At 42.6% G+C, this 23,666-nt stretch overlaps 1 protein-coding gene across 1 annotated transcript; it reads left to right on the top strand.

Annotated features, from left to right (window-relative positions):
* Positions 1–5,479: 5,479 nt before the first annotated feature.
* On the top strand, positions 5,480–23,027 carry AKAP17A (A-kinase anchoring protein 17A). The gene is made up of 5 exons (XM_077815279.1): positions 5,480–5,626; positions 7,250–8,492; positions 16,398–16,546; positions 19,107–19,347; positions 21,027–23,027. The coding sequence occupies exons 2-5, from the start codon at positions 7,731–7,733 to the stop codon at positions 21,939–21,941; spliced, it is 2,067 nt and encodes a 688-aa protein (XP_077671405.1). The 5' UTR covers positions 5,480–5,626; positions 7,250–7,730; the 3' UTR covers positions 21,942–23,027.
* The last annotated feature ends 639 nt before the right edge of the window (positions 23,028–23,666 follow it).

Genomic DNA, 23,666 nt, shown 5'->3' on the forward strand with positions numbered 1-23,666 from the left:
AAAAGTGTGTGTAATGACCTGCTCTGGTGTGCAGGACTTGAGATTCTATTCTCCCTGTACCTTGTTTGCAGCTGCAAATAAACTTTTCTGTTTCTCCACCCCGTTGTGATTATTAAGTAAAACACATGGGGTAACGAACCCCTGCTGTTGTTTTGCCTCTCGGCACTGGGTGCCGGCAACAGGCATAATATGATTTAAGAAACATTTGGCAACAGACAGTGAGTCAGCTTTGCGACAAGGAAAGGCTTCAATCCAACCAGAGAATAAACATACCATAACCAATATAAATTCATATTGTTGACACTTAGGCATTTGTACAAAATCAAGTTGCCAATGCAAGAACGGTGCTTGAGGCAGGCCCCGGAACCCCTGGACCACTTTTACAGGTTTACCAATATTATGGCTTTGGCAAATGGTACAGGCTCCACAGTGGCGGGCTGCAAAAGAGCTAAAATGGGGGGCCCACCATCCTATCTTAGTTACAGCAGAGACCATCCCCTCCTTTCCGACATGCGAAACACCATGTAGCAGGGTGGCCAGAGACGGGTAGAGTGAAAAGGGGGCTACAAAGGCGCCAGTAGGTGAGCGCCAAAAAGAATTGGGATGTAAAGAGCAACCTTGGGCAACCCAGGATTCTTTCTCGGTTTCTGGGGCAGAGTCTTGGAGCAGGGCGAGGTCAGTGAGGGACCAGGAGGGTAAGAGGAGAGCGGAGAACAAGGGAATCAGACATTTCGACTAGGCGTGCTGCAGCAGCCACAGCACGCAGGCAGGGGGGTAAGCCTTGGGCAACAGGGTCTAAAGTGGCAGAGAAATAAGCCACTGGGCGGTTCTTTTCTCCGTGCATCTGAGTGAGAACTCCAAGCGCACACCTAGATTGTTCGTGGCAGAAAAGGGTAAAAGGCTTAGAATAGTCACGCAGCCCTAAGGCAAGGGCAGAAGCCAAACCCTGTTTGTGGGAAACAAAGGCAGAATTGGCCTCAGGGGGCCAAGCCTGGGGTCAGGCACAGAGAAGCGAGTGAGTTCCTGGAGAGGTTTTGCAAGGGAGGCATATTGGGGAATCCATTGTCTGCAAAATCCAGCCATGCCTAAAAACTTCCGGACCTGGCGTGGGGAGTGGGGTCGGGGAAAGCTAAGGATAGTTTGGACGCGGGTGGGAGAAAGTGCACGGGAACCCTGGGAGAGGAGAAAGCCAAGGTATGTGACAGAAGCTTGACAGAGTTGCAGTTTAGAGCGAGAAGTTTTGTGAGCCTTATTTGCTAGGGCAGTAAGGAGCACTAAAGAGTCAGTTTCAGAGGCAGACAGTGAAGGGGAACAAAGGAGTAGATCATCTACATATTGGACTCGTGTGGACCTGGACGGGAAAACAAGGTCAGCAAGGTCTCAGGCTAATGCTTGGGAAAAATATGATGGGCTTTCAGTATACCCCTGGGGCAGTGTGGTCCATCTGTACTGTCGCCCCTTGTAAGAAAAGGCAAACAGGAACTGGGAGTCAGGGTGAACTGGGACAGAAAAGAAAGCAGAGCACAAATCAACAACAGTAAAATGAGTTGCATCTGGTGAGATAGAAGCCAGAATCTTTGAGAGAGGCAAGTTTTGATTCTGTCCACCTATGATTTGCCTCTTCCCACCACTGCATGAAACAATCAACCTCTCCTTTTGCCAATTTAGTTTTAGGTTGGCTGAGTTTGTCTTTTAAGACGTCTACTCGGTCTTTGTCCCAAGATCCTAACAGTGGCCACTGCATTTTGGGATTCTCCTGAGTTAGCCTAGATCATTTTCCCAGAAATTTACAGGAGTCCGGACCCTTCCTAAAATACATAAAATGAGCCGGCGTTCCTTTAGGGAACTGTCCCGATTTAGACATCTGGTTACCCATAGAGGAGGACTTTACACACCAATCACACAAGAAGGAAAGTCAGGTTCGTCAGAGCGATGCCCGGTGCAACACACAAAAGGAGCCCACAGGCTACTGCCTCAATCGCCCTTGCTTTCACACCAAGGGTTTTACCCAAGGCGCGGTGCGGCTGCGATTGTGCAGATTTCACTCACTCAGACCGTGGGGACAGGAACCTTTTGGTCAGCCGATCACCGGACGGAGACGGCGCCCAGACTCAAACACACCACAGGGAGGATGGATAGACACAGAGACAAGACAGTCCTCAGTCCGGACAAAACACAGAAATAATTACCTAACCAGATTCCTGATGTCAGATCCCGGGATCCCTACCAGAACAGAGTGGGAACCAACAGGTTTGATGGCGTAGACTTCACTGTGGTCATGCACCCTTCCGTTCTGGCGGAGGACTGCTTGGGCCAAATGCCCAAGTGCTGGTTTACCACGGCCGTCCTAAGAATGGTCAGGAGTCACACGGCCCCAGTGAAGACGGTTGCCATCTCGGTGGAACCTCCAAATTGTCAAAGTCAGATTCAAGACTCACTGAAATTGTCAGACCACTCTGTTTATTAGCAAAGCGCTTTGCCAATGCACCCAGATATATGTGAGCCCCCTGCAAAAGCTCAAGTTAACTTATTTATACAGATAAACCAAAGCCAATTTAACACAGGAGACAAAAGGAAGCAGAAACTGACAAATATACATACATATCTTATTTGCATACTAATGTTTACCAATCTCCTAGCTCAGTAGGAGCTCTAAGTTAATTAGTTTGAGGACCCATTGTCTCACAGTCCTTAATGTTTCTCTTCCTGACAACTATATTTCAACAAACCTTTCAAGCAGCATTTCTTTTATGAATTATAATTTCAATATAATTCATTCTACTTTCACAAGGCCCTGGGAGGATGTTGGATCTTGCCCAAAGGGTGGGTGGTAGGGCCCACCCTGCACTTACCCTGCAGCGGTGACTCCTGTCCCATAGCTCTGGGGCCAGCTCCCTGCTCTAGGTGTGGCAATCTGGTGCCCAGGGTCACAGTGCTGCTCAGGTTTGGCCCTGTCATCTCTCCATCATCATGACACAGGGCAGGTGAGCCAAATTTGAGTGAGTGACCTGCGACCTCAAAATGCTCAGACCAGGCACCTGGGTCCAGGCCCTTGGGACAGGAACCACAAGGACCACCACCACCGCAGGGTGAGTTTTTCATTTTATGTCGTTTTTTATGTTCTTTTTTGTTTTATTTCATGTTATTTAGCATTTGCAAAAAAACACTGAGCTTACTATTCAGCTTAGAGGAGCAAGACAAGAACAGCCATGTAACTGAAGTCACTAAATGGACAAGACACATTGTTATACAGCTGTAACTTATGTTTATCATTGCTTGTTCTTCTGCCCTCCCCTTTCTGGTGTGTGTAAGATTCTCACCTGGCTGCCATGTGCATTATTAAGGCTCCAAACCTGAAATTATCTCTACCAGGTGGATCCCTGCACCCAAGTGGAACCATGCAAATTGCATTGTAGGATCATGGCTTTAAAAATTACATACCGGTCTGAAAACATCATACCTACTATTGTATTATTTAATTCTGAAATCAATGGTGTGCCACATAAGCACAAGGGTCCACTCACCCGCTCCACGTTGCAGGATTGGGGCCCAAGTTGACTATGTCTCTTGTGTGGGAGGTGGCTCTGGGCTGAGCCTGGAGCAGGAGCTCGGGGTGCTGGAGGAGGTGTGGGGTGCAGGCTCTGGGAGGGAGTTGGGGTACAGGAGGGGGCTCATGGCTGGGGCAGGGGGTTGGGGTGCTGGAGAGGGTGTGGGCTCTGGGCTGGGCAGTGGGGCGGAAGGGTTTGGAGTGTGGCAGGGGGCTCTGGGCTGAGCCTGGGGCACAGGGTTGGGGTGCAGGAGTGGGTGCAGGCTCTGGGAGGGAGTTTGGGTGCATTAGCAGGCTCAGGGCTGGGGCAGGGAGCTGGGGTGCAGGAGGAGTTTCAGGGTGCAGGCTCTGGCTAGGCGGTGGTTACCTCGGGCGGCTCCCGGTAAGCAATCGGCATGTCTAGCTTCTAGGCTCAGGGGAGCCTAGGTGGTTTTGTATGTTGCCCTGCCTGCAGGCACTGCCCCTGCAGCTCTCATTGGTCACGGTTCCTGACCAATGGGAGCTGTGGAGTTGGCAGTCGGGGTTGGGGCAGTGTGCAGAGACCCCCTGGCTGCCCCCACCTAGGAGCTAGAGGGCCATGCCGGCCGCTTCCAGGAGCTGTGTGGACCCAGGGAAGGTAGGGAGCTGGCCTTAGTCCTGCTACCCTGCTGACTGAATTTTTAGGGGCCTAAAATCTCCCAGATTGGCTTCAATAGCCACCGGAGGACTGAGGCCCATTCTGGGAGATCCCTAGCCAGTCCAGGAAGGTTGGCAACCCTAGCAGCACCCCATGCTATGAGGGGTGAGGGTCATGGTGCTTCTGCACTGCTGGAGGTTGAGAGTGGGAGCAGTACAGGAGACAGCACTGGCAATTCTTGCAATAATTCCTGTGATACGCAGAGGGGTTTGTCAAAGCCCCAGCACCTGAAGTCACGTTATCAGTGGTGGCACTCAGCATGAAGAGACTGAGCAATTGGCAAGGCCCCTCACAGCTCAAAGAGCTCTAGGGTTGCCAACTTTCTAATTGCACAAAACTGAACACCCTTGCCCGCCCCTAACCTGCCCCTTCTCTGAGTCCCAACCCCCAATCACACCATTCCCCTTCCCTCTGTCGCTTGCTCTCCCAGACCTTCACTCACTTTCACCAGGCTGGGGCAGGGGATTGGAGCACGGGAGGGGGTGAGGACTCGGGCTAGGGGTGCAGGCTTTGGGCTGGGGCCTCAAATGAGGGGTTCAGAGTGCGGGAGGGGGCTCAGTGCTGAGGTAGAGGGTTTGGGTACTGGAGAGGGGGCAGGCTCAGCGAGGGAGTTAGGGTTCAGGAGGGGGCTCAGTGCTGGGGCATGGGGTTGGGGTGGAGGTGGAGGAGGGGATATGGGGTGCAGGCTCTGGCCAGGTGGTGCTTATCTCAGGCAGCTCCCAGAAGTGGCCAGCATGTCTGGTTCCTAGGCTCAGGGGCAGCCAGGCAGCTCTGTATGCTGCCCACACCGCCCCCACAGCTCCCATTGGCCACGGTTCCCAGCCAATGTGAGCTGTGGAGCCGGCGGCTGGGGCAGGGGCAGCATGCGGAGCCCCCTGGCTACCACTACGCCTAGCAGCCAGAGGAGGGACATGCCGCTGCTTGCCGGAACCACAGGGAGCCTGCCAACCCTACGGGCCCCGACGTAATATTACTGCCCCAAATCCCCTCCACTGGACTGAGCCAGGCCTGGGTCACGCCGCTGCGCTAGTCCCACTGGGGCCCAACGCCCCACAGGGGGCGACTCCCGCCGGGCCGCAAAAGGCGGCGCTGCTACCGCCTCTCCGCCCGCCAGGGGGCGCGCGGCCGCATTCCGCGCCGGGCTCGCGCGGTTCTTTTTTTTCCCCTTCCTGGAACCATAGACGCGGAGGAGCGGCCCAGCCCGGCCACTTCCAGGACGCTCTGGAATCGCTCGCCCCCACCCCACCTCCTTCCCGCTGGTTGAGCCAACCAGGAAGCGGAAGTTCGGCCGCAGGGGTTTGTGGGACGCCGGGGAGCGGGGCGGCTGTTCTGTTTTCTTTTGGGTCCGATGCCGCCAGCGGCGGCGCCGGCCGCGGTTTGGAGGCCAGAGACCGACGTGGCGGGTGAGTCAGTCCTGGGGGCGGCGGGGGCCGCGGCTCGTAACCCTTCCGCTCGGGGTGCGGGCCAGGGAGCGCAGAGACCTGCCCGGGGTTAGATGCGACCTTTGACCCCCCATAAATATTCGCCCCCCCTCCCCCCCCCCGGACTGTGGATCCGCCGCGCGGGCGGGGCAGAGTCGGGCGAGCGCCCCCGCTCGGTGCCCGGCGCCCGGCGCTCCGCGGCCAGGGGCTCCCCAGGCTGCGGGGGGTGGGGGGAAGCGGCCGCCGCCGCCGCTGACCGAGGCTGCGCCCAGGGCCGGCCTGCGCAGCCCGCGGGGGCGCGTTTCAGCTCCCTGCGCAGCGCGAGGTTATTTTAAAGCTATGGACAGGTTGTGTCTGTCGGCTGAAACTTCCACCGTCGTGCAGAATTCTTGCGGGGCCGGGGGAGACTCCGACACCAAGCCCCTGCTGACCCGCTCGCTGTCGATTCAGAAAGTTAAAGCTTCTGTAATGGTTTAAAAAGACACATTTTCTACAGCGCGTGTCAAAATGTGCAAAGTAATTAGCTGTGGAACAAACTCTAATAAGGAGCCTGCCTTAACCCCGCTGCGCTGCCGCCCGGACTTTTAACAGCCCAGTCAGTGCTGCTGTCCGGAGCCGCCAGGGTCCCTTTTCGTCCGGATGATCCCATCGAAAACTGGACACCTGGCAACCCTACAGGGTCCTGATGTAATATTTCCATTGGACCATATGAACTGGAACCATAAACTCACTGAACATTAAATCCCACCAAATGAGGGTAGATCCATCCTCATCAGCGTATCCACTCATTATACTCCACACCTGAACATAGCCATTATATGGACAACATACCCCCATATCTCAATGTCTGTACTTTGACCCCTTAAACTTTTACCCCCAATCGGGGAGATTGCAGATTATGTATTCCTTACGCCACCCGCTCCTAAACCGAATTTCGCACCCCTTGGTAAACTGTACCTTATTCCCTGATAACCAGAAACTTCTATGCCTAAACTCTGTACCGTTTACTTTTTACTTCAACATTATCTTAATAAAATTACTGCTCCAAATTCCCTTCATTTTACTTACCCTGGCCTGTGTCACGTGTGTGCTAGTGCCACTGGGGACCCAACACCTGGTAGGTTCTCAGTTAGCATTTTTCTTATTTTGCCGGTCTGTAAATTTCTCTTGTTATCGATGGAAATATTTTTTCATAGGTATGTGTGCGCAAGGTGAAATAGATGTTTGACATTTACTGATAAAATTCAACTTTTCCCCAGTCTGTTTATATGTTATGAATTATAATGGTTGTGTTTGTAAATCTCTGTCAGATCTGTGGGTGGTTATATGTATGAGCTCTCTCTTTAAAATTATCTTATGCTGTAGCTAAAACTCATAAATGTGATTTTAGAAAGAATGTTCTGTTGCCTATTAATTACACCAACCCTTCTCCCCTCCCCCTTTGTGGCCCTAGTAAGCAAATGGGGATTTGCATTGATGATTACCATCATGGAGAGGGGACCCCACTGTGTTGAAGTTGCACCTTGTGTAGTTTGTTCAGGTCTGAGCAAGAGTTATAAGACTAATTCTTCCCTATAAATGGACATCTGTTTTTTTTCCTTTCAGAATAAAGTCATCTAGTTGAGGATATGGAATTCTTCTTCAAGGCTGGACTGCTGCAGTATAACTGTTGCGAGTTGACACTCTAGTAATTCTGCTCATGTTAACACTAATAACTTCCACAGTGCTTCCTCCCGAAGCCTAGGTTTTTGTTGAGCCATTGAGTATCAAACCACACTTATTCATATCATCAGCTTTTCAGTTTCTCTGTGGACATAATTGTACTGCTTATGACTGTAGTATGTAAGTCTTGGAACGGAATTCATATATTGTGATGGTTAGAAAACAGTTTATAATGGCAATGCTGTTAATTTTAAATTTCCTAATTAACTCTCATGCCAAGAATCAATGGTTTTACTTGGTAACGTTTAAGTCTCAGAACTGGTCAATTATTTACAGATAAGGACCACGTTCGTCAGTCAGTGTCTCCTACAAGTTAACTGAGTATACATTTTTCTTACTGGTTTTATACTTCTTTTTTTGTGCTATGGCGGCTGCTACAATAGTTCATGATGCATCAGAAGCAGTAGAGCTCTGTGCTTCCTATGGCTTATACCTTAAACCCATTACAAAAATGTCTATCAGCGTAGCACTTCCTCAGCTGAAGCAACCAGGAAAATCCATTTCCAATTGGGAAGTGATGGAAAGACTAAAGGGAATGGTGCAAACTCATCAGTTTTCCACACTACGGATTTCCAAAAGCACCATGGATTTCATCCGTTTTGAAGGAGAAGTTGAAAACAAGAGTTTGGTTAAGTCCTTTCTAGCATGCCTTGATGGCAAAACAATAAAACTTAGTGGTTTCTCTGACATTTTAAAAGTTCGTGCTGCAGAATATAAAGTTGACTTTCCTACTAGACATGACTGGGACTCCTTTTTCCGTGATGCGAAAGATATGAACGAAACTTTGCCAGGGGAGAGACCAGACACCATTCACTTAGAGGGGTTACCTTGCAAATGGTTTGCACTGAAGGACTCTGGCTCAGAAAAACCAAGTGAAGAAGTTCTTATAAAAGTATTTAAGAAATTTGGGGAAATACGTAATGTGGACATACCCATGCTGGACCCATATAGAGAAGAAATGACTGGTAGAAACTTTCACACCTTCAGTTTTGGAGGCCATTTGAATTTTGAAGCTTACGTTCAATATCGTGAGTATGTAGGTTTCATCAAAGCCATGAATGCCCTGCGAGGGATGAAACTGATGTACAAAGGTGATGATGGCAAAGCAGTGGCTTGCAATGTAAAGGTGAGGAACTGCGGAGTTATTTTGTAATAGACCTTAAGGGGAAAAAATACTGTTGAATGTCCGTTCCATGTACGTTAAATTCTACAGCTGCATTTTATTCTGATATCAAGTCAGATTGTTGATGAAGTGACAGCATAAAAACAGTCTCTTGCAACATCCGTAGTGGAATTTCAAAAGTAAGGTGTGATAGGGAGGTAAAATGTAATACACAAAATCCTGTACCAAATTAAAAAAAATCTTAACATTGGCATAACTCTTGGGCTAGGAGTAACACAATGACGGGAGCTAAATATGTGAACTAGGAACTATATGTTCCATTCTATGCATTCGATGAAATGGGCTCTAGCCCACGATAGCTTATGCTCAAATAAATTTGTTAGACTCGAAGGTGCCACAAGTACTCCTATTCTCTTTGAACTAGGTCTGTGTTCTAAATGCCACATTTAATTTCTTAAACAACCAAACAAGCTGTGTTTGTAAATATTAATATTATTTTAATATTCCAGCACCATGAGTAATTTCAAACAGCCATAATTTTATCTTTAAATCAACCTTTTAGAGGTGGATTTTCTCCTCTCTCCACTGCTCCACCAAAATGTGAAAAAAATACTTTGTCCTGAGGCTCCAGGACATTCAAGATTAATTCTTGCCCCAGAAATAGCTTTACTATACAAAAATATCACAACGTTAAAGTCTCTTTACTCATGGCCTATAGGGTTAGAAATGGGAACTTTCCGGCTTTTCGGAGGAATACACATTTAACTATCACTAGCCCTGGAAGACCTGGAGTTACTGGTCATGACTTCTTTGTGTGTAGAAAAATAAACTAAACTAGGTTTTTAAATGAGATTTTAAGAAGTTTTTAATGGTCCCTCTGAACCCTGTAATATTGGATTGACGGTGACTAAGATGTCTAGTATTACAGGCAGTGGTGTGTCAGAGAGAGAGTCCTAATAAAATATTTAAACTCTCTAAAATAGTTTTCCTGTAACAGGAGGCATTACAGGAGACATAAGTGTGGTAGATGGGCTTTATTGGCACATATTTAGGTTGTCATAGACTTTAAGGCTGCAAGGGACCATCATGATCATCTAGTCTGACCTTGCACATTGCATGCCACAGGACCTCGCTCACCCATCCTCTAATAGACCCATAACCTCTGTCTGAAGTACTGAAGTTCTCAAATCATTATTTAAAGAGTTCAAGTTACAGAGACTCCACCATTTACACTAGTTTAAATCTGCAAATGACCCATGCCCTGCACGACAGAGGAAGGCAGAACCCGCCCTGGCAATCTCTGCCAATCTCATTTGAGGAAAAATACCTTTACAACCCCAAATATGGTGATCAGTTGGACCCTGAGCATGTGGGCAAGACCAATCAGCCAGACACCTGGGTAAGAATTCTTTATAGTAACTGAGAGCCCTCCCCATCTAATGTCCCATTTCCGTCCTTTGAGGATATTTGCTACTAGCAGTTGCAGATGGTGCACATGCCATTGTAGGCAATCTCACCATACCATCTCCATAAACTTATCGAGCTCAGTCTTGAGGCCAGTTAGGTATTTTGCCCTCACTGCTCCCCTTGGAAGGCTGTTCCAGAACTTCAGTCCTCTGATAGTTAAATACCTTTGTCTAATTTCAAGCCTAAACTTGTCAGTGGCCAGTTTATATCTATTTGTTCTTGTGTTAATGTTGGCACTTAACTTAAATTATTTCCCTACCTCTCTGGTATTTATCCCTCTGATATATTTATAGAAAGCAATCATATGTCCCCTCAGTCTTCCTTTGGTTAGGCTAAACAAGCCAAGCTCTTTGAGTCTCCTCTCATAAAGTAGGTTTCCATTCCTCTGATCATCCTAGTAGCCCTTCTCTGTACCTGGTACAGTATCTTTCTTAGGGCAGGTCTACACTACGGGGCTAAGTTGACCTAAGTTATACAACATACCTTAGGTTGATTTATTGCGGTATCTATACCGCACTGGGTCGACGGGAAAAACTCTCCCGTCGACTTACCTTATGCTTCTCATTCCAGTGGAGTACCAGAGTTGACGGGAGAGCACTCAGTGGTCAATTTATTTGGTCTTCAGTAGGCCTGCTAAATCGACCCCTGGTGGATCGATTGCTGCATGTCGATCCCTGTGTAAGTGGAGACAAGCCCTTAGACATGGGAGACCAGAGTTGCGCACAGTATTCTGGATGAGGTCTCACTAATAATTTGTATAATGATACTAATACTTCTCTAGCTGTACTGGAAATACCTTGCCTGATGCATCCTCTTGCATTAGCCTTTTTCGCTACTGCATCACATTGGCAGCTCATAGTCTTCCTGTGATCAATCAAAACACCAGGCCTTTTTCCTCCTCTCTCACTTCCAACGGGTAGTTCATCCATTCATAAATGGATCTGGAGAAAGGGGTAAACAGTGAGGTGCCAAAGTTTGCAGATAATACTAAACTGCTCAAGATAGTTAAGACCAAAGCAGACTGTGAAGAACTTCAGAAAGATCTCACAAAACTAAATGATTGGGCAACAAAATGGCAAATGAAATTTAATGTGGATCAAGGTAAAGTAAAAAGAAAAGGAGTACTTGTGGCACCTTAGAGACTAACCAATTTATTTGAGCATAAGAAGTGAGCTGTAGCTCACGAAAGCTTATGCTCAAATAAATTGGTTAGTCTCTAAGGTGCCACAAGTACTCCTTTTCTTTTTGCGAATACAGACTAACATGGCTGTTACTCTGAAACAAGGTAAAGTAATGCACATTGGAAAAAATAATCCCAATTATACATACAATATGATGGGAGCTAATTTAGCTACAACTAATCAGGAGAGTCATCATGGATAGTTCTCTGAAGACGTCCACGCAATGTGCAGCTGCAGTCAAAAAAGCAAACGGGATGTTAGGAGTCATTAAATAAGGGATAGAGAATAAGATGGAGAATATCTTATTTCTCTTGTATAAATCCATGGTATACCCACATCTTGAATACTGCGTACAGATGTGGTCCCCTCATCTCAAAAAAGATATACTGGCATTAGAAAAGGTTCAGAGAAGGACAACTAAAATGATTAGGAGTTTGGAATGGGTCCCATATGAGGAGAGATTAAAGAGGCTAGGACTTTTCAGTTTGGAAAAGAGGAGACTAAGTGGGGGATATGATAGAGGTATATAAGATTATGAGTGGTGTGGAGAAAGTGAATAAGGAAGTTATTTACTTGTTCCCATAATATAAGAACTAGGGGCCACCAAATTAAATCAATGGGCAGCAGGTTTAAAACAAATCAAAGGAAGTTCTTCTTCACTCAGTGCACAGTCAACCTGTGGAACTCCTTGCCTGAGGAGGTTGAGGAATATAACAGGGTTTAAAAGAGACCTGGACAAATTCATGGAGGTTAAGTCCATTAATGGCTGTTAGCCAGGATGGGTAAGGAATGGTGTCCCTAGCCTCTGTTTGTCAGAAGGTGGAGATGGATGGCAGGAGAGAGATCACTTGATCATTACCTGTTAGGTTCACTCCCTCTGGGGCACCTGGCATTGGCCACTGTCGGTAGACAGGATACTGGGCTGGAAGGACCTTTGGTCTGACCCAGTATGGCCATTCTTATGTTCTTAGGTAAGTCCCTAGGTTACAGTAAAAATTCTTGTTAGCCCCTAAGTGCATGATCTTGCACTTTGCACTATTAAATCGATCCATCCCATTTCTATACTCCAGTTTTCAAGGTCCAGTTTACCTTTTGTAAAATCATGTTGTATTTTATCCCAATTAAAGTTTACCTCTAGGTCCTTAACTACTTTCTCTTTCAAAATGTGTTCCAACACCTTGCATATAATTGAGATCAAACTACCTGGCTTGTAATTTCCTGCATCACTTTTTTTGCCTTTCTTAAAAATAGGTACTATATTACAATTCTCCAGGCATAGGATATGAACCCTGTGGGTGTATGTATGGGTTGGTTAAAAATCCCTTTTATTGGGCTTCCAATTTCATGTGACAGTTCCTTCAATATTCTTGGATGGAGATTATCCAGGCCCCTCCATTTGGTCCCATTAAGCTGTTTCATCTTGGCTTCATTAATTTCTACTTCCATATCCTCATTTCCATTAGCCACTCCACCACTACCCCTAAACTCTTCATTACAATTATTTAGAAACTGAGATAAAGTATTCATTTAGGTGTTGGGCCATGCCTATATTATCTTTAACCCCCCCACATGGTCAGTGCTTAGTGGTCCCAATTCTATTTTCCTTGATTTCTTATTTGTATGACTATAGAACCTTTTGCTGCCAGTTTTAATTTCCTTTGCAGTGTCCAACTCTGCTTGGATTTTGGCCTTTCTCACTTTTCCCCCTATACTTTCTGACCTCCAATACTTAGCTTTCCTTCCTGATCCAGCCCATCTTCTATTCCTTGTAGGCGTCCTGCCTTAATAACCTGTTTGAGATGCTTGTTCATCCTGTTTGGTCTGCTACCCTTCACTACAATTTTTTCCCCCTTGTTTGTGATGCAGGCTTCAGATAGCTTCTGCAACTTTTCCAAGCCTCCTACACATTCAGATCCTTGAGTTTTCAGCCTAGTCCACTTCCTTTAATTTTTTAAAGTTTGCCCTTTTGAAATGAAGGACCCTAGTTGCAGACCTATTTTTGTTTATCCTTCCATTTAGTTTAAACTGAATTAGCTCATGCTCACTCAAACCAAGGTTGTCCCCTACAACCAGTTCTTCTCACTATTCACCATTAGCAAATCTAAAATGGAATTACCTCTTGTTGGTTTGGTGAAGAAATCTGTCAGCTATCACATCCAGGAAAATGTGGGCCCTACCATTATTAATAGCATTTGTCCTCCAATATATATCTGGGAAATTACTCTCCCATAATCACACAATTCCCAGTAGTACTTATTTCATTAAAAATATTAAGGAGGTCTCTATTCATATCCAGATCAGATCTTCGGGGTGTGTCGCATTCCCCAAGTGCTATCCGTGGCGACCATCTGGTCACTTTTTTTCCCCAAGTGGTTTGGCTCAAATGGACTCTTGTTTTATCCATTCCGTCACTTCTGATTTCTTTACAGTTTACCTCCTAAGTAATATACAATGCTACTTCACCACCTTTATCTTTATTTCTGTCTTTCCTGAACAGCACATTCCCTTCAATCCCTGTACTCCAGTCATGACTACAATTCTACCATGTTTCTGTTGTCCCTATAATATCTGGTTTCACTTCCTGCACCATTAGCTCTTGTACCTCCATTTTGTTAGCCAGGCTCATTGCATTGGTGTACAAACATCTTAGTTATTTCTGCTTGTCTGTACTCGGATTCCTCACCCAGTTGGGTACAGTCATTCTACTGTCAGCAGATAGATAGACGATACTATCGTCATTAGTATTGGCATTATCTTTTCTCTTGATGTCCATTCTCCTACTCTTTCTCCATTGCTGTATCCTCTTTCTTGATTTTCCTCCTGCTCAATATTAGTATTAGGCATGGATATTACATGAGCATCTCCCAACCGTATCCCCAGATTCCTAGTTTAAATCTTTTAATCAGTTGTGCCAGCCTCCATCCCAGAAGTCTATTTCCCTGCCTATTCAAGTAGAGAACAGTCCTCTGTCCATGAATGACTCCCAGTGGTTCAGCATTCCAAAACCCTCCTTGTAGCACAGCCTGAGCCATCTGTTGATCATCGTAATCTTGTCTCGCCTTCATTCTCCTCTTCTAGGGACAGGCAGAATCCTACTGAAGATCACCTCAGCCTCCGTTTCCTTAAGTGTCTTCTCCATAGTTTCCTTTGATGCATTCCCCTGAGAATCTAGCATTATAATTTGTTCCCATGTGAATGACAATGAGTGGATTCTTTCCTGCTTCCATTAGGATCCTTTTTAGCCTAAAGTCCACATCCCGTATCTTAGCACCCAGCAGATATGTCCTGGGGTCAACTCTCCGCATATGGTGCCTCTTTCTGACTGCTGTGCGGATTAGCTCTTTCCAGGTTTGAGGCCCCCTTCTGCTGCTCACTGCATGCCCTGCTGCTGCTCTCTTGCTCTCTCTCGCTCTGTGCAACCCAGGATGCTCCCTCTTTGTGACTTGGGCCTCTGGCCAGATCACTATGCATGTTTCCCCCTTCTGGAGTATCAATTTCCTTACCAGCAGTTTTAGGCAGTCTTCTCATTCACTGCCCCTATAGTGCCACTTCCCCTGTGGCTGGGTTCCAGCTCCACCCTCTCCTCTGGGTTCCAGCTGAGGGATCCTCTAATCAGTAGCAAAATCTTCATCATCCTGATGCTTTTTTTTCCCTTGCTTTTTCCCTGAATCTTTCCTAATCATGGCTCCCCCATCTCTGGATTTGCTAGCACAATCTCCCTTCTTACATTGAGTAACTGCAGACTAATTTCTGTTGTCCCGAACACAGCTCTCTTGTCCCAGGGAGTGACTGCAGACTATTTACCCTTTCCGCTATCAACTCCTTTGCATTATATATGCCCTGCCTGTTCCTGCACAAGTGAGCTTCCACTAATTAAGGCTTTCCGCTCAGCCTTAATTCGCCCATCTTGCAGCCTAATAGGTTAATTGTCCCCTCTGGCCTACGTTAACCTATTCAGCGTGAGTGCGAGGAGCATGCCCCATCACAAGACAGAGCACCTTTCTCTTCTCCAGATCAGCTCTGATCATCTAATTGCTTTGTGTCTGCGTGGCCTGTACATCTCAGATTTACCCATAAAACTCTTTAAGACCACACTGCCAGTATATCTGTGTGTGTGTATTTATGAATACACGTCACATGCGGAACTTAAACTATATATTTGTTCAGCACATTCCTAGGAAAACTAAAGAAAATTAAACTTTTAAAATACAGCTCCTTTTTAAAGAGGGGTAACAAGATACAACATTAAAATAAAAAATCAGCAAACATCTGTAGAATGAAAATAAATGCAATTTATACAACTGAGCAGACATCTGAATTGTATTTGAAGTGCAGATATAAGCAAAATTTATGAAAAATTTGTTGCATTGTGTGATCTCAACCCATTTTTTAAACTGTACTTGAAAATTTAATAAAAATATATTTCCATGATACCTGAAAATCTGGCATATTTATCTTACTGCTTCTGTCACGATAAAAGGCTTGTTTTTGCAGCCACTGCTCATCAATTAGAATAACAAGGCTATTATAACAAATTTGAAAGGCCATACTATCAGATAACAGATGTGTCATGGGTGTATGATGTCTACAGAGACAAAGGCCAAATTTTTAAGTATTAATTTGATGGCTGTATAATGAGGTATAATATTCTCCTACTTTGCAGTTATAGGGGGTTGATGTTCAGAAGACTGTTTAAAATTGAAATTTATTATTTTAGGTTAAGCTCACTAGGATTCACTTTTTCAAATCACAAATACCAGTACTACTTTTGAATAGAAAAACATGAATAAATTCAATTTCAGACAGAATCTAAATTCATGGAGCACAAGAAAATAGTATTTAGTTTTCTTTTTTTAATTTGGCTTAGTAAGATTTGCTTTGACATGTTTTAAGTAGGGAGCCATGCACTTACGATTTGATAATTGAGTAAAATGTGGGCTTTGTTATGAAAAGCAAGTCAGTCAATAGTGTGCAGTTCAGAAAGTATCCCGTAAGGTTCATGGAAAAAGTTTGAATGTGTTGGAGCTACACATTAAATTGTTTGTATACTTTTTACTGGATAAATCCCCAGGCTCATGAGTAAAATATTTTTACTTTTTCTCACATGACAAGACTTGCAAGAACAAGCATAAAAAAATCCAAAAGTCCCCAAACCTTAGTTTTCAGGATGAAGTGAAAGCAAAGCTGACACTTAAATGTACTAGATTAGAATTGTTTTTTACCTCTTAAACTCATTGTTTCTTAATTGTGTTCTGTAAAGGTTTCCTTTGACTCAACAAAACACCTGAGTGATGCATCAATTAAGAAACGGCAGCTTGAACGGCAAAAGCTTCAAGAGCTTGAACAACAAAGAGAGGAACAAAAACGCAGAGAGAAAGAAGCTGAAGAGAAGAAAAAGGAGGAGGAAAGGTAGATCTAACTTATATCTACATTTTTTAATTTTAATGATAAAATACAATAAAACTGCATTTCCTTCCCCTTATCTCCCTCGCATTAGGAATGAATGAATGAGCAATTGGACTAAATTTCAGTCTCTTGCAGGGCTAAAATTTTGGGTCCCCACATTTCTTCATTCCATTCAAAATGAGGAATGTTTAATTTGATCATATTATAACTTCACTTTTATATACAGTTAGAACTTCAGAGTTACAAACACCAGAGTTACAAACTGAACAATCAACTACGCATCTCAGAAGTACACAATGAGGCAGCAACAGAGACCCTCCCCCCGCCCAAAGAAGGCAAATACAGTACAGTACTAGTTTAATGTAAACTACTACAAAAGTAAAGGGAAAGCAGCATTTTTCTTGTGCATAATAAAGTTTCAAAGCTGCATTAAGTCAATGTTCAGTTGTAAACTTTTGAAAGAACCACCATAACGGTTTGTTCAGAGTTACGAACAACCTCTGTTTTTCACTCTGTTTGTTACTCTGAGGTTTTACTATACTTTTTGTTTCTCATGCTGCACTAGCAATCATATTTCTAACCCCAAAAAAGTTAATTTATGGGCAAGATCTTTCCACATACAGAAACAAAAATCCAATCTTATGTTAAAACTGACATACGCAATCAGTTACAAAGTGTTTTGACTAGTTCAGTAAAGATATTAAATGGTCTTTAAGTTTGGTATTGACTCAAAATATATTGTTAGCTTTAACTATTCAGTCTTCTAAATCAGAGTCCCATTTTTTTCCCTGGAGACTCTTCACAGAATTCTCCAAACATAATATTAAAATCTCTTTATCTTGCAACTCTCTACTTTTAAACGTGTTTTGATCACTTACATTAGTGGTGCGAGCAAATCAGATTCCAAATTCTTAATCCTCTTCTAATTTCAAAATACCTTAGTAATAAAAGGCAGAGTTTTTCAGTTGTTTCAAGAGTTAGTTATGTTTTCCAAATCTTTTAAGACCAGTTTTCCTATAAACTATCTTCAACTGGTAGAAACTGTTGCAGATCCTTACTCTACTTGCAGATTTTAATTTTTGATCCTGTGCAATGCAATCTGGAGCTGAGATGGCCATCACTGAAGTTGAAAGTTTGGTAAATTTATTATAATACCTATAATTTCTTATAATTCTGCATAACGTTATTGTTTCTGGACTATTTTAAAACGTGTTTAAACTAAAATGGATGATTTTGATAAATATATATACCAATGATGGTAACAAACTAAAAGCTTTTACTGTTAAAGATAGTGAGCAAACATCTTCACCTTTGAAAATCCTCATTCACATCAGAAGTACTATATGGGCATTTAACAATGGTAAGGTAACGTATTATGTTTGATTTTCAGTTGTGGTGGGTTTTACATTCCTAGAAGCAGTCATTCCTCTAAGCCCCAGTTGTTGTGTTGCCATTGTTCCTAGAAGACAGCTGACCAGAATGACAACTATGTATTAGTTCTGAGGAAGGAGAGTTCAGGCAGTGAGAGAGCCAAAATAAAGTGAGCTAGTTTGATATTTTGATGGAAAGGTACTTCCTAGAACTGGATAATTGAACTATTTAAACTACAGTGATTTGGTTTAGCTTGGATCATGAAGTTTTTAAAATCTGTTTTCTAGATAGAAAATTGGAAGACCATGTGCTAATTGTACAAGTAAATCATTTTATTGAAATGGCTGTGCTTTAACAAAGCTTGTTGCTTTTTAATGTAGATAGGTTTTTTTCAGGGATGGGATATAAGTTTTAGAATGTATTACTAGGAAAAAAGTATGTGTATACATACAAATATCTCAGGGATGCCAGGTATATATGGACCATAAATCTGATGGTACCAAATCATTTCAGCGATTGTATGTTAAGGAAGCTGGAACCCATGCATCAGTGATCTTTTTTTATCATTTAGATGATAGATAACTCTCAAAGAGCACTGTTCTTTACCCTTTAATAAAGCAAAACTATTGACTTGAACAGAAATTTTGCCTGAGTAAGGAAGCTAAGTTGTCTAGATCCATTTACTTTTGTGTGGTTAAAGTAGAATTCTTCAGTGGAAGCTGCTGCCTCTTTCTGAAAATCATGCCACTGTTTAGGCATGTATTCTCTTGAAAATCTTGGTCTTTGCAACTATCTGCACATTTTAAAATTGATATCTGCTCAAAGTTTTTCTTCTGGAGGATGGATTGCCCAGCCAACTGACTCAAAATGACTGTATTTCTAATTTGAGCAGTAAAATGCTGTATGATCTTACTTGTGTTGGTTCCTAAAACATCTGATATTTAGGTTTTTGCTTATGCCTAGAACTGTCTATCTGAGGTCAGTTTGGTTTTGTGTGGGAAGGGAAATATTTAAAGATGTTCACTGAATGCATATGTGATGTTTCCTACTTCTGTCTAGCTGTCAGCAATCAGTAAGACCTGTCTTTCTTGAAAAAAATAACAAAATCCTTTATTTTTAACTTAAATTGTAATACAAGTCAAAATCCAAAATTGTTCTTATCATAGCTAATGTACAAATTAATCACTCTTAGGAAACAGAAGGAACTTGAAGAACTTGAAAGAGAGAGAAAAAGAGAAGAGAAGTTACGCAAAAGAGAACAGAAACAGAAAGATCGTGAAGTTCGTAGAAACAAAAAGAAACTTGAAAAAATGCAAGCAGAAGAGCAGAAAAAACTGCAAGAGAAAATAAGACTAGAAGAGAGGAAGCTCCTGTTAGCGCAAAGAAATCTTCAGTCCATTAGACTAATTGCAGAACTGCTTAGCAGAGCAAAGGTAACTTTGAAAAGCTGTCTTTTCCATATTATTTCAAGAGCTAACAAAAATGAAAACTGGTAGAGTAAAATTTTAAGTGACATATGTGTTCATAAGCCAAACCATTTAGCTATTACATGTGCCAACAGTCACCCCTCTGAATATTATGGATTGTGAACTCACAAGAGCCTGTCTTGAAGCCATAGGATGTTTGCCTATGCATCTGTTCCCTAGGAAGGCAGGGATGGAGTAAAAAGAGAACCTGAAATTATTGACCTGAATAACATTGTGCATCAGGTGAGAAAAGAGGCCTGCTCACTACTTTGAGATCCAAAAAAAGAAATGTGTGGAAACCATGGCATAAAGAACTGAGCAGGGGACTAAGACAGACGATTCCAAGTTTTAATTTTGGCTTTGCCACTGCATCACTTGTGGCCTTGAGCAGTTCACTTAACTGCTCTCTTTCCCATTTATTAAGTGGGGATTATTGTGGTTTCTTTTACTAATGTTTGAAAAGTACTTTTGAAAAAGCAGGTGTAACAATATTACAAAAATACAGATATCTGTTATCCACTGACAGTGATGGTGACTTGTCAAATCATGTCTGAGTCTGCAGTCGTCAACATTGTTTCCATATGTTCCCTAAACAGGACACAATATTGTCTTATTTCTTGAAAAAGTTGTAATCACAGATATTTTGGAGTAATGGCTAATGTTTAGTAACTGTTTTAAGTAAGCAGAAATGCACAGCTTTGTTTCTTGCTGCCATCATACATGAGGGGTGTTTTAATCTGTATATTAGCATAAACGTAGCGTTAACATTTTAACGCAGCATTCCTTTCCATCCATCACGTTATCATATGTACATCACATAGTAATGATTCCCACTGAGAGAGAGTCTCACTCCAAGTAAAATAATGCTTAGAGAATTTTTATAAGATTTTCCTTTTTAAAAAAAAATCTAGATTCTTATAGTATGTTCATCACTGTGGTTCATCAAAGTTGTTTAGATACTACTGTGTTGTGCACTGAAGCAATACCTGAGGATATCAATTATTGCACCATTTTCTGTGGATAGCTGTCTTTCCCTTCACGCCTAGGGTAAAACTTGCAAAGGACTGAACTAAGCCTCTTTTGTTTAGGGTCAAAGTAAGGTAAATCTGATATTTAAATCACACAATATTGCTGATTGTATTAAACATTTACATACTTAACAGAATAAAAACTTCAATTTTTGTAACTTACCTGAAGCATCTAAACCCATTCAATCCTTGAGTTTTGTGACTGCCAACAAAATCACTAATCCCAGTGCTGGTTACTGTAACATTGACACCTGTCCACTGGGAACTGGACTAAGCTCAACTCATTTGATATAGATTCCTGAATAGTTGTTGGATAGTAATGATTTTTGCTCATATTGGGTTCTGACGAGTAACCTGGAGGCGAAAAGTACCAAGTCACATTACCAGTTACTTAAACTGAGCTGGCTGCTTTTTCATTTCAGCTTTATTTGTTGAACAATATCCTTAGTGCACAGAGTTATGTAAATTATTTTTTTTAAAATGGTTCCCTTTTTTTACAGGCTTCCCTTGTATATGAAAAATTCTGATTTCTTTAACAGAGAGATTTTTGGGAGACATAAGCAAATTTATAAACTTTCTTTCTCGTTCATTTTCTCCCTCCCCCTGAATGTCTTTCAGGCAGTAAAGCTTCTGGAGCAGGAACATAATGAAGAAAGAGTCCGTCTTCAGGAGTTGGAAGAGAGACGAAGGCTGCAAGAGGCTGAACTCAGACGTGTAGAGGAGGAAAAAGAGAGAGCACTTGGACTGCAAAGAAAAGAAAAAGAGCTAAGGGAGAAGCTATTAAGCAATCTCCTGAGCAAGAAAACAGATGACACACATCAGAGTAAGGAAGAAACTAAAGCATCTCAGTCTGGCCTGTTGAAAACTGTTGTGGGTGGTCCACAGATTGTGTCATCCAGCTGTATAACATCTACCTCGGTACAGTCCATTATGGGTAAACCAAATCAGGCCTATCAGAGGGAACTAATATCCAATGAAAGTGTGAACTCTCAATCCAAGTATTTAAATGGAAACCTTCACAAGGAAGCTAATGTTAAGGAAAGCAACAAACTTAATTTCAATAGCACCGAAAGCTCTTCTGATAAAAGGAGTTCAGGTGTGCTTTCTTGTATTCCTGCCAATAACCTGCAACACAAGAGTACACCAAGCTATGACCAGAATGCGTGCAGGAAGGACTTATCCTCTGAGCAAGGCAAGTGTAACAAAGAGCCAAGTAAGGGGAGGAGCCATTCATGTAGTGACACAAGTGTTGATAATAGTAAAGATAAAAAGGAAACGAGCAAACACAGAAGAGACTTGAGTAGTCAAGATGAAAAGTATAGGAAAGAAAGAAGACTCCATAAATACCCTAGCAAAAGTCGCAGCCCTCACCAAAGAAGCTTGAGCCCAGATCGCACCCAGCATAAGAGGGCCTCTAGTAGTGAGAGTAGACAAGATAAAAAAGAGAGAAGTCATGGTCACAAAAGCTTGGCCAAGAAACGAAAGCACCGAAAGAGATCATTGAATAAGCAGAGAAGTCCTTGGAGTAGGTAATAAAGGAAGTCACCTTCAAAAAAGGCCATTACAGGACAGATCAGGGCCAGAAAGTTCTGAAGTAGGTCTCAGCTGTGTGACTACTGCGGGGAAAAGATGAAGTTGCTGTTTGGTGACTTATCTAACTTGAATCTAGTTCATGGAACCAAGATACAGATAACTAGATTTTGATGTTTCTTCATGATCTGTTTTGTCTCCTTTTTTTTACGTTACGACAGTGCTGTAGATATAACCGTATGTGCTTGAGTTTCTACAGTGCTGATAACCAACCTAACTTGGTTTTCATTAGTTTCCATTTTCTGAATCTTTTGATTAGATCACTTAGTTTCTAATGTCTGCAATCACAACATCCTCTGAATTAGGAGAGAGATAGGTGTCAGTTATCAGGATTCCAGTCTTGGCAAGTAATTGTGTACAAAATATTTGACTACAAACCGTTCCTTATGCACTCAATGAAAAAACATGTAGCAAAGCAGAATTTTGGCTAATTGAGCCGGGGGCAGTATTTTTGTATGAAATTTGAAAGTGACCATAATATTGACAGAATATCTTTTAAACTGTGCTGCAATGCCTCCATTGTTCTTTGAGGTGTATTTACTTTGTGGAAAATCACAAGGCCCAAATGATCACTTATATATTTCAGCATTCTTTTCTATTTCAGAATAGTTGCACTATTATGCTTTTAGAACACCAGGAAATATTCAAAAATGGCCAGAAAGCTGCTCTATGTCATGTCTTTAAAATGTTTTGGCTGTTTCTAATTATTTAAAATAGTATGGAAACAGTTAAATTTATGTTTCAAGTACATAAAGATGTGTTGTTTTTTGAAAAGGGGCCTTCTTGCTAAATTATTTTTTACTTGCAATGTTCAGATTCAAGGATGCAATTTATCTAGTTAAATAATTTTTATAACGTTTTGCTTCTAAAACTGAAGCTCAGGAATCTTAAAACATCTTGTAACATGAAGGTGAGAGAGCAGTTTAGTCTTCATTTTTATGGTAAACTTGAAAAATCTATTTCCAGTAAACCCAAATTGCTGTTTTCATATGTCAGTACATTAAAATTTGCAAAAGTACTATATTAAAACTTGCTTTGTTGTGAGATTTTGTTTTGAAAAAATTATTTGAAGGTGTAGTTCAGTAATGAAATTGACACATCTTTTGAGATATCCCTGTAATTCTCAACTATATTGAATGAGATCACTAACTTTGTAGTGTTCATTTTGGGACGTATGATATATGGCTACTTCCTGGAATCAGTACAAACAATAAGGACACTGGTGTGCAGCCCAGTTACTTCCCCCAACGGGATGGGTTTCTACCAACCTGCTGTTGGTGAGCTCTGTGTAAGGGGGTTAGATTTTCTTATTAGCCTGTGTCTGCTGAAAACTTTTCACCTTCCCCTAAATTTAAGCTGCTGAAAAAGAAGGAGCCATTCCCCCAACCCTCTGCATTTTCATTGCCATGTGACTACTGTACCCCACCCCTCGGCTTTTTGAGCCTTCCTTCCCGCTGAATAGCTCCTGTATTTTTGTCATCTGTTTTTAGAGCTGGGCAAATAACTGGTTTTATTTTTCATTCTCTGGGAGTTCCGAAAAATAAAATAAAATAAAATAGTTCAGGTTCAATGGAAACAGATTTTTTTCTTTTTAATTTTGGCTGGATTGAAAACATGTCACGTAGGTTGAATGAAACATTTTGTTTTAGGACATTTAAAAAATTTTTT

The sequence above is a fragment of the Eretmochelys imbricata genome, chromosome 1 (genome assembly GCF_965152235.1).
Source record: "Eretmochelys imbricata isolate rEreImb1 chromosome 1, rEreImb1.hap1, whole genome shotgun sequence".
Taxonomy (NCBI): Eukaryota; Metazoa; Chordata; order Testudines; family Cheloniidae; genus Eretmochelys; species Eretmochelys imbricata.

Bases quoted from the DNA above. Each gene is read 5' to 3' on its own strand.
- AKAP17A (XM_077815279.1), top strand. From the start codon at position 7,731: ATGGCGGCTGCTACAATAGTTCATGATGCATCAGAAGCAGTAGAGCTC. The intron at 8,493-16,397 runs GTGAGGAACTGC...TGTTCTGTAAAG, and splicing joins CAGTGGCTTGCAATGTAAAG to GTTTCCTTTGACTCAACAAA. The intron at 19,348-21,026 runs GTAACTTTGAAA...AATGTCTTTCAG, and splicing joins AACTGCTTAGCAGAGCAAAG to GCAGTAAAGCTTCTGGAGCA.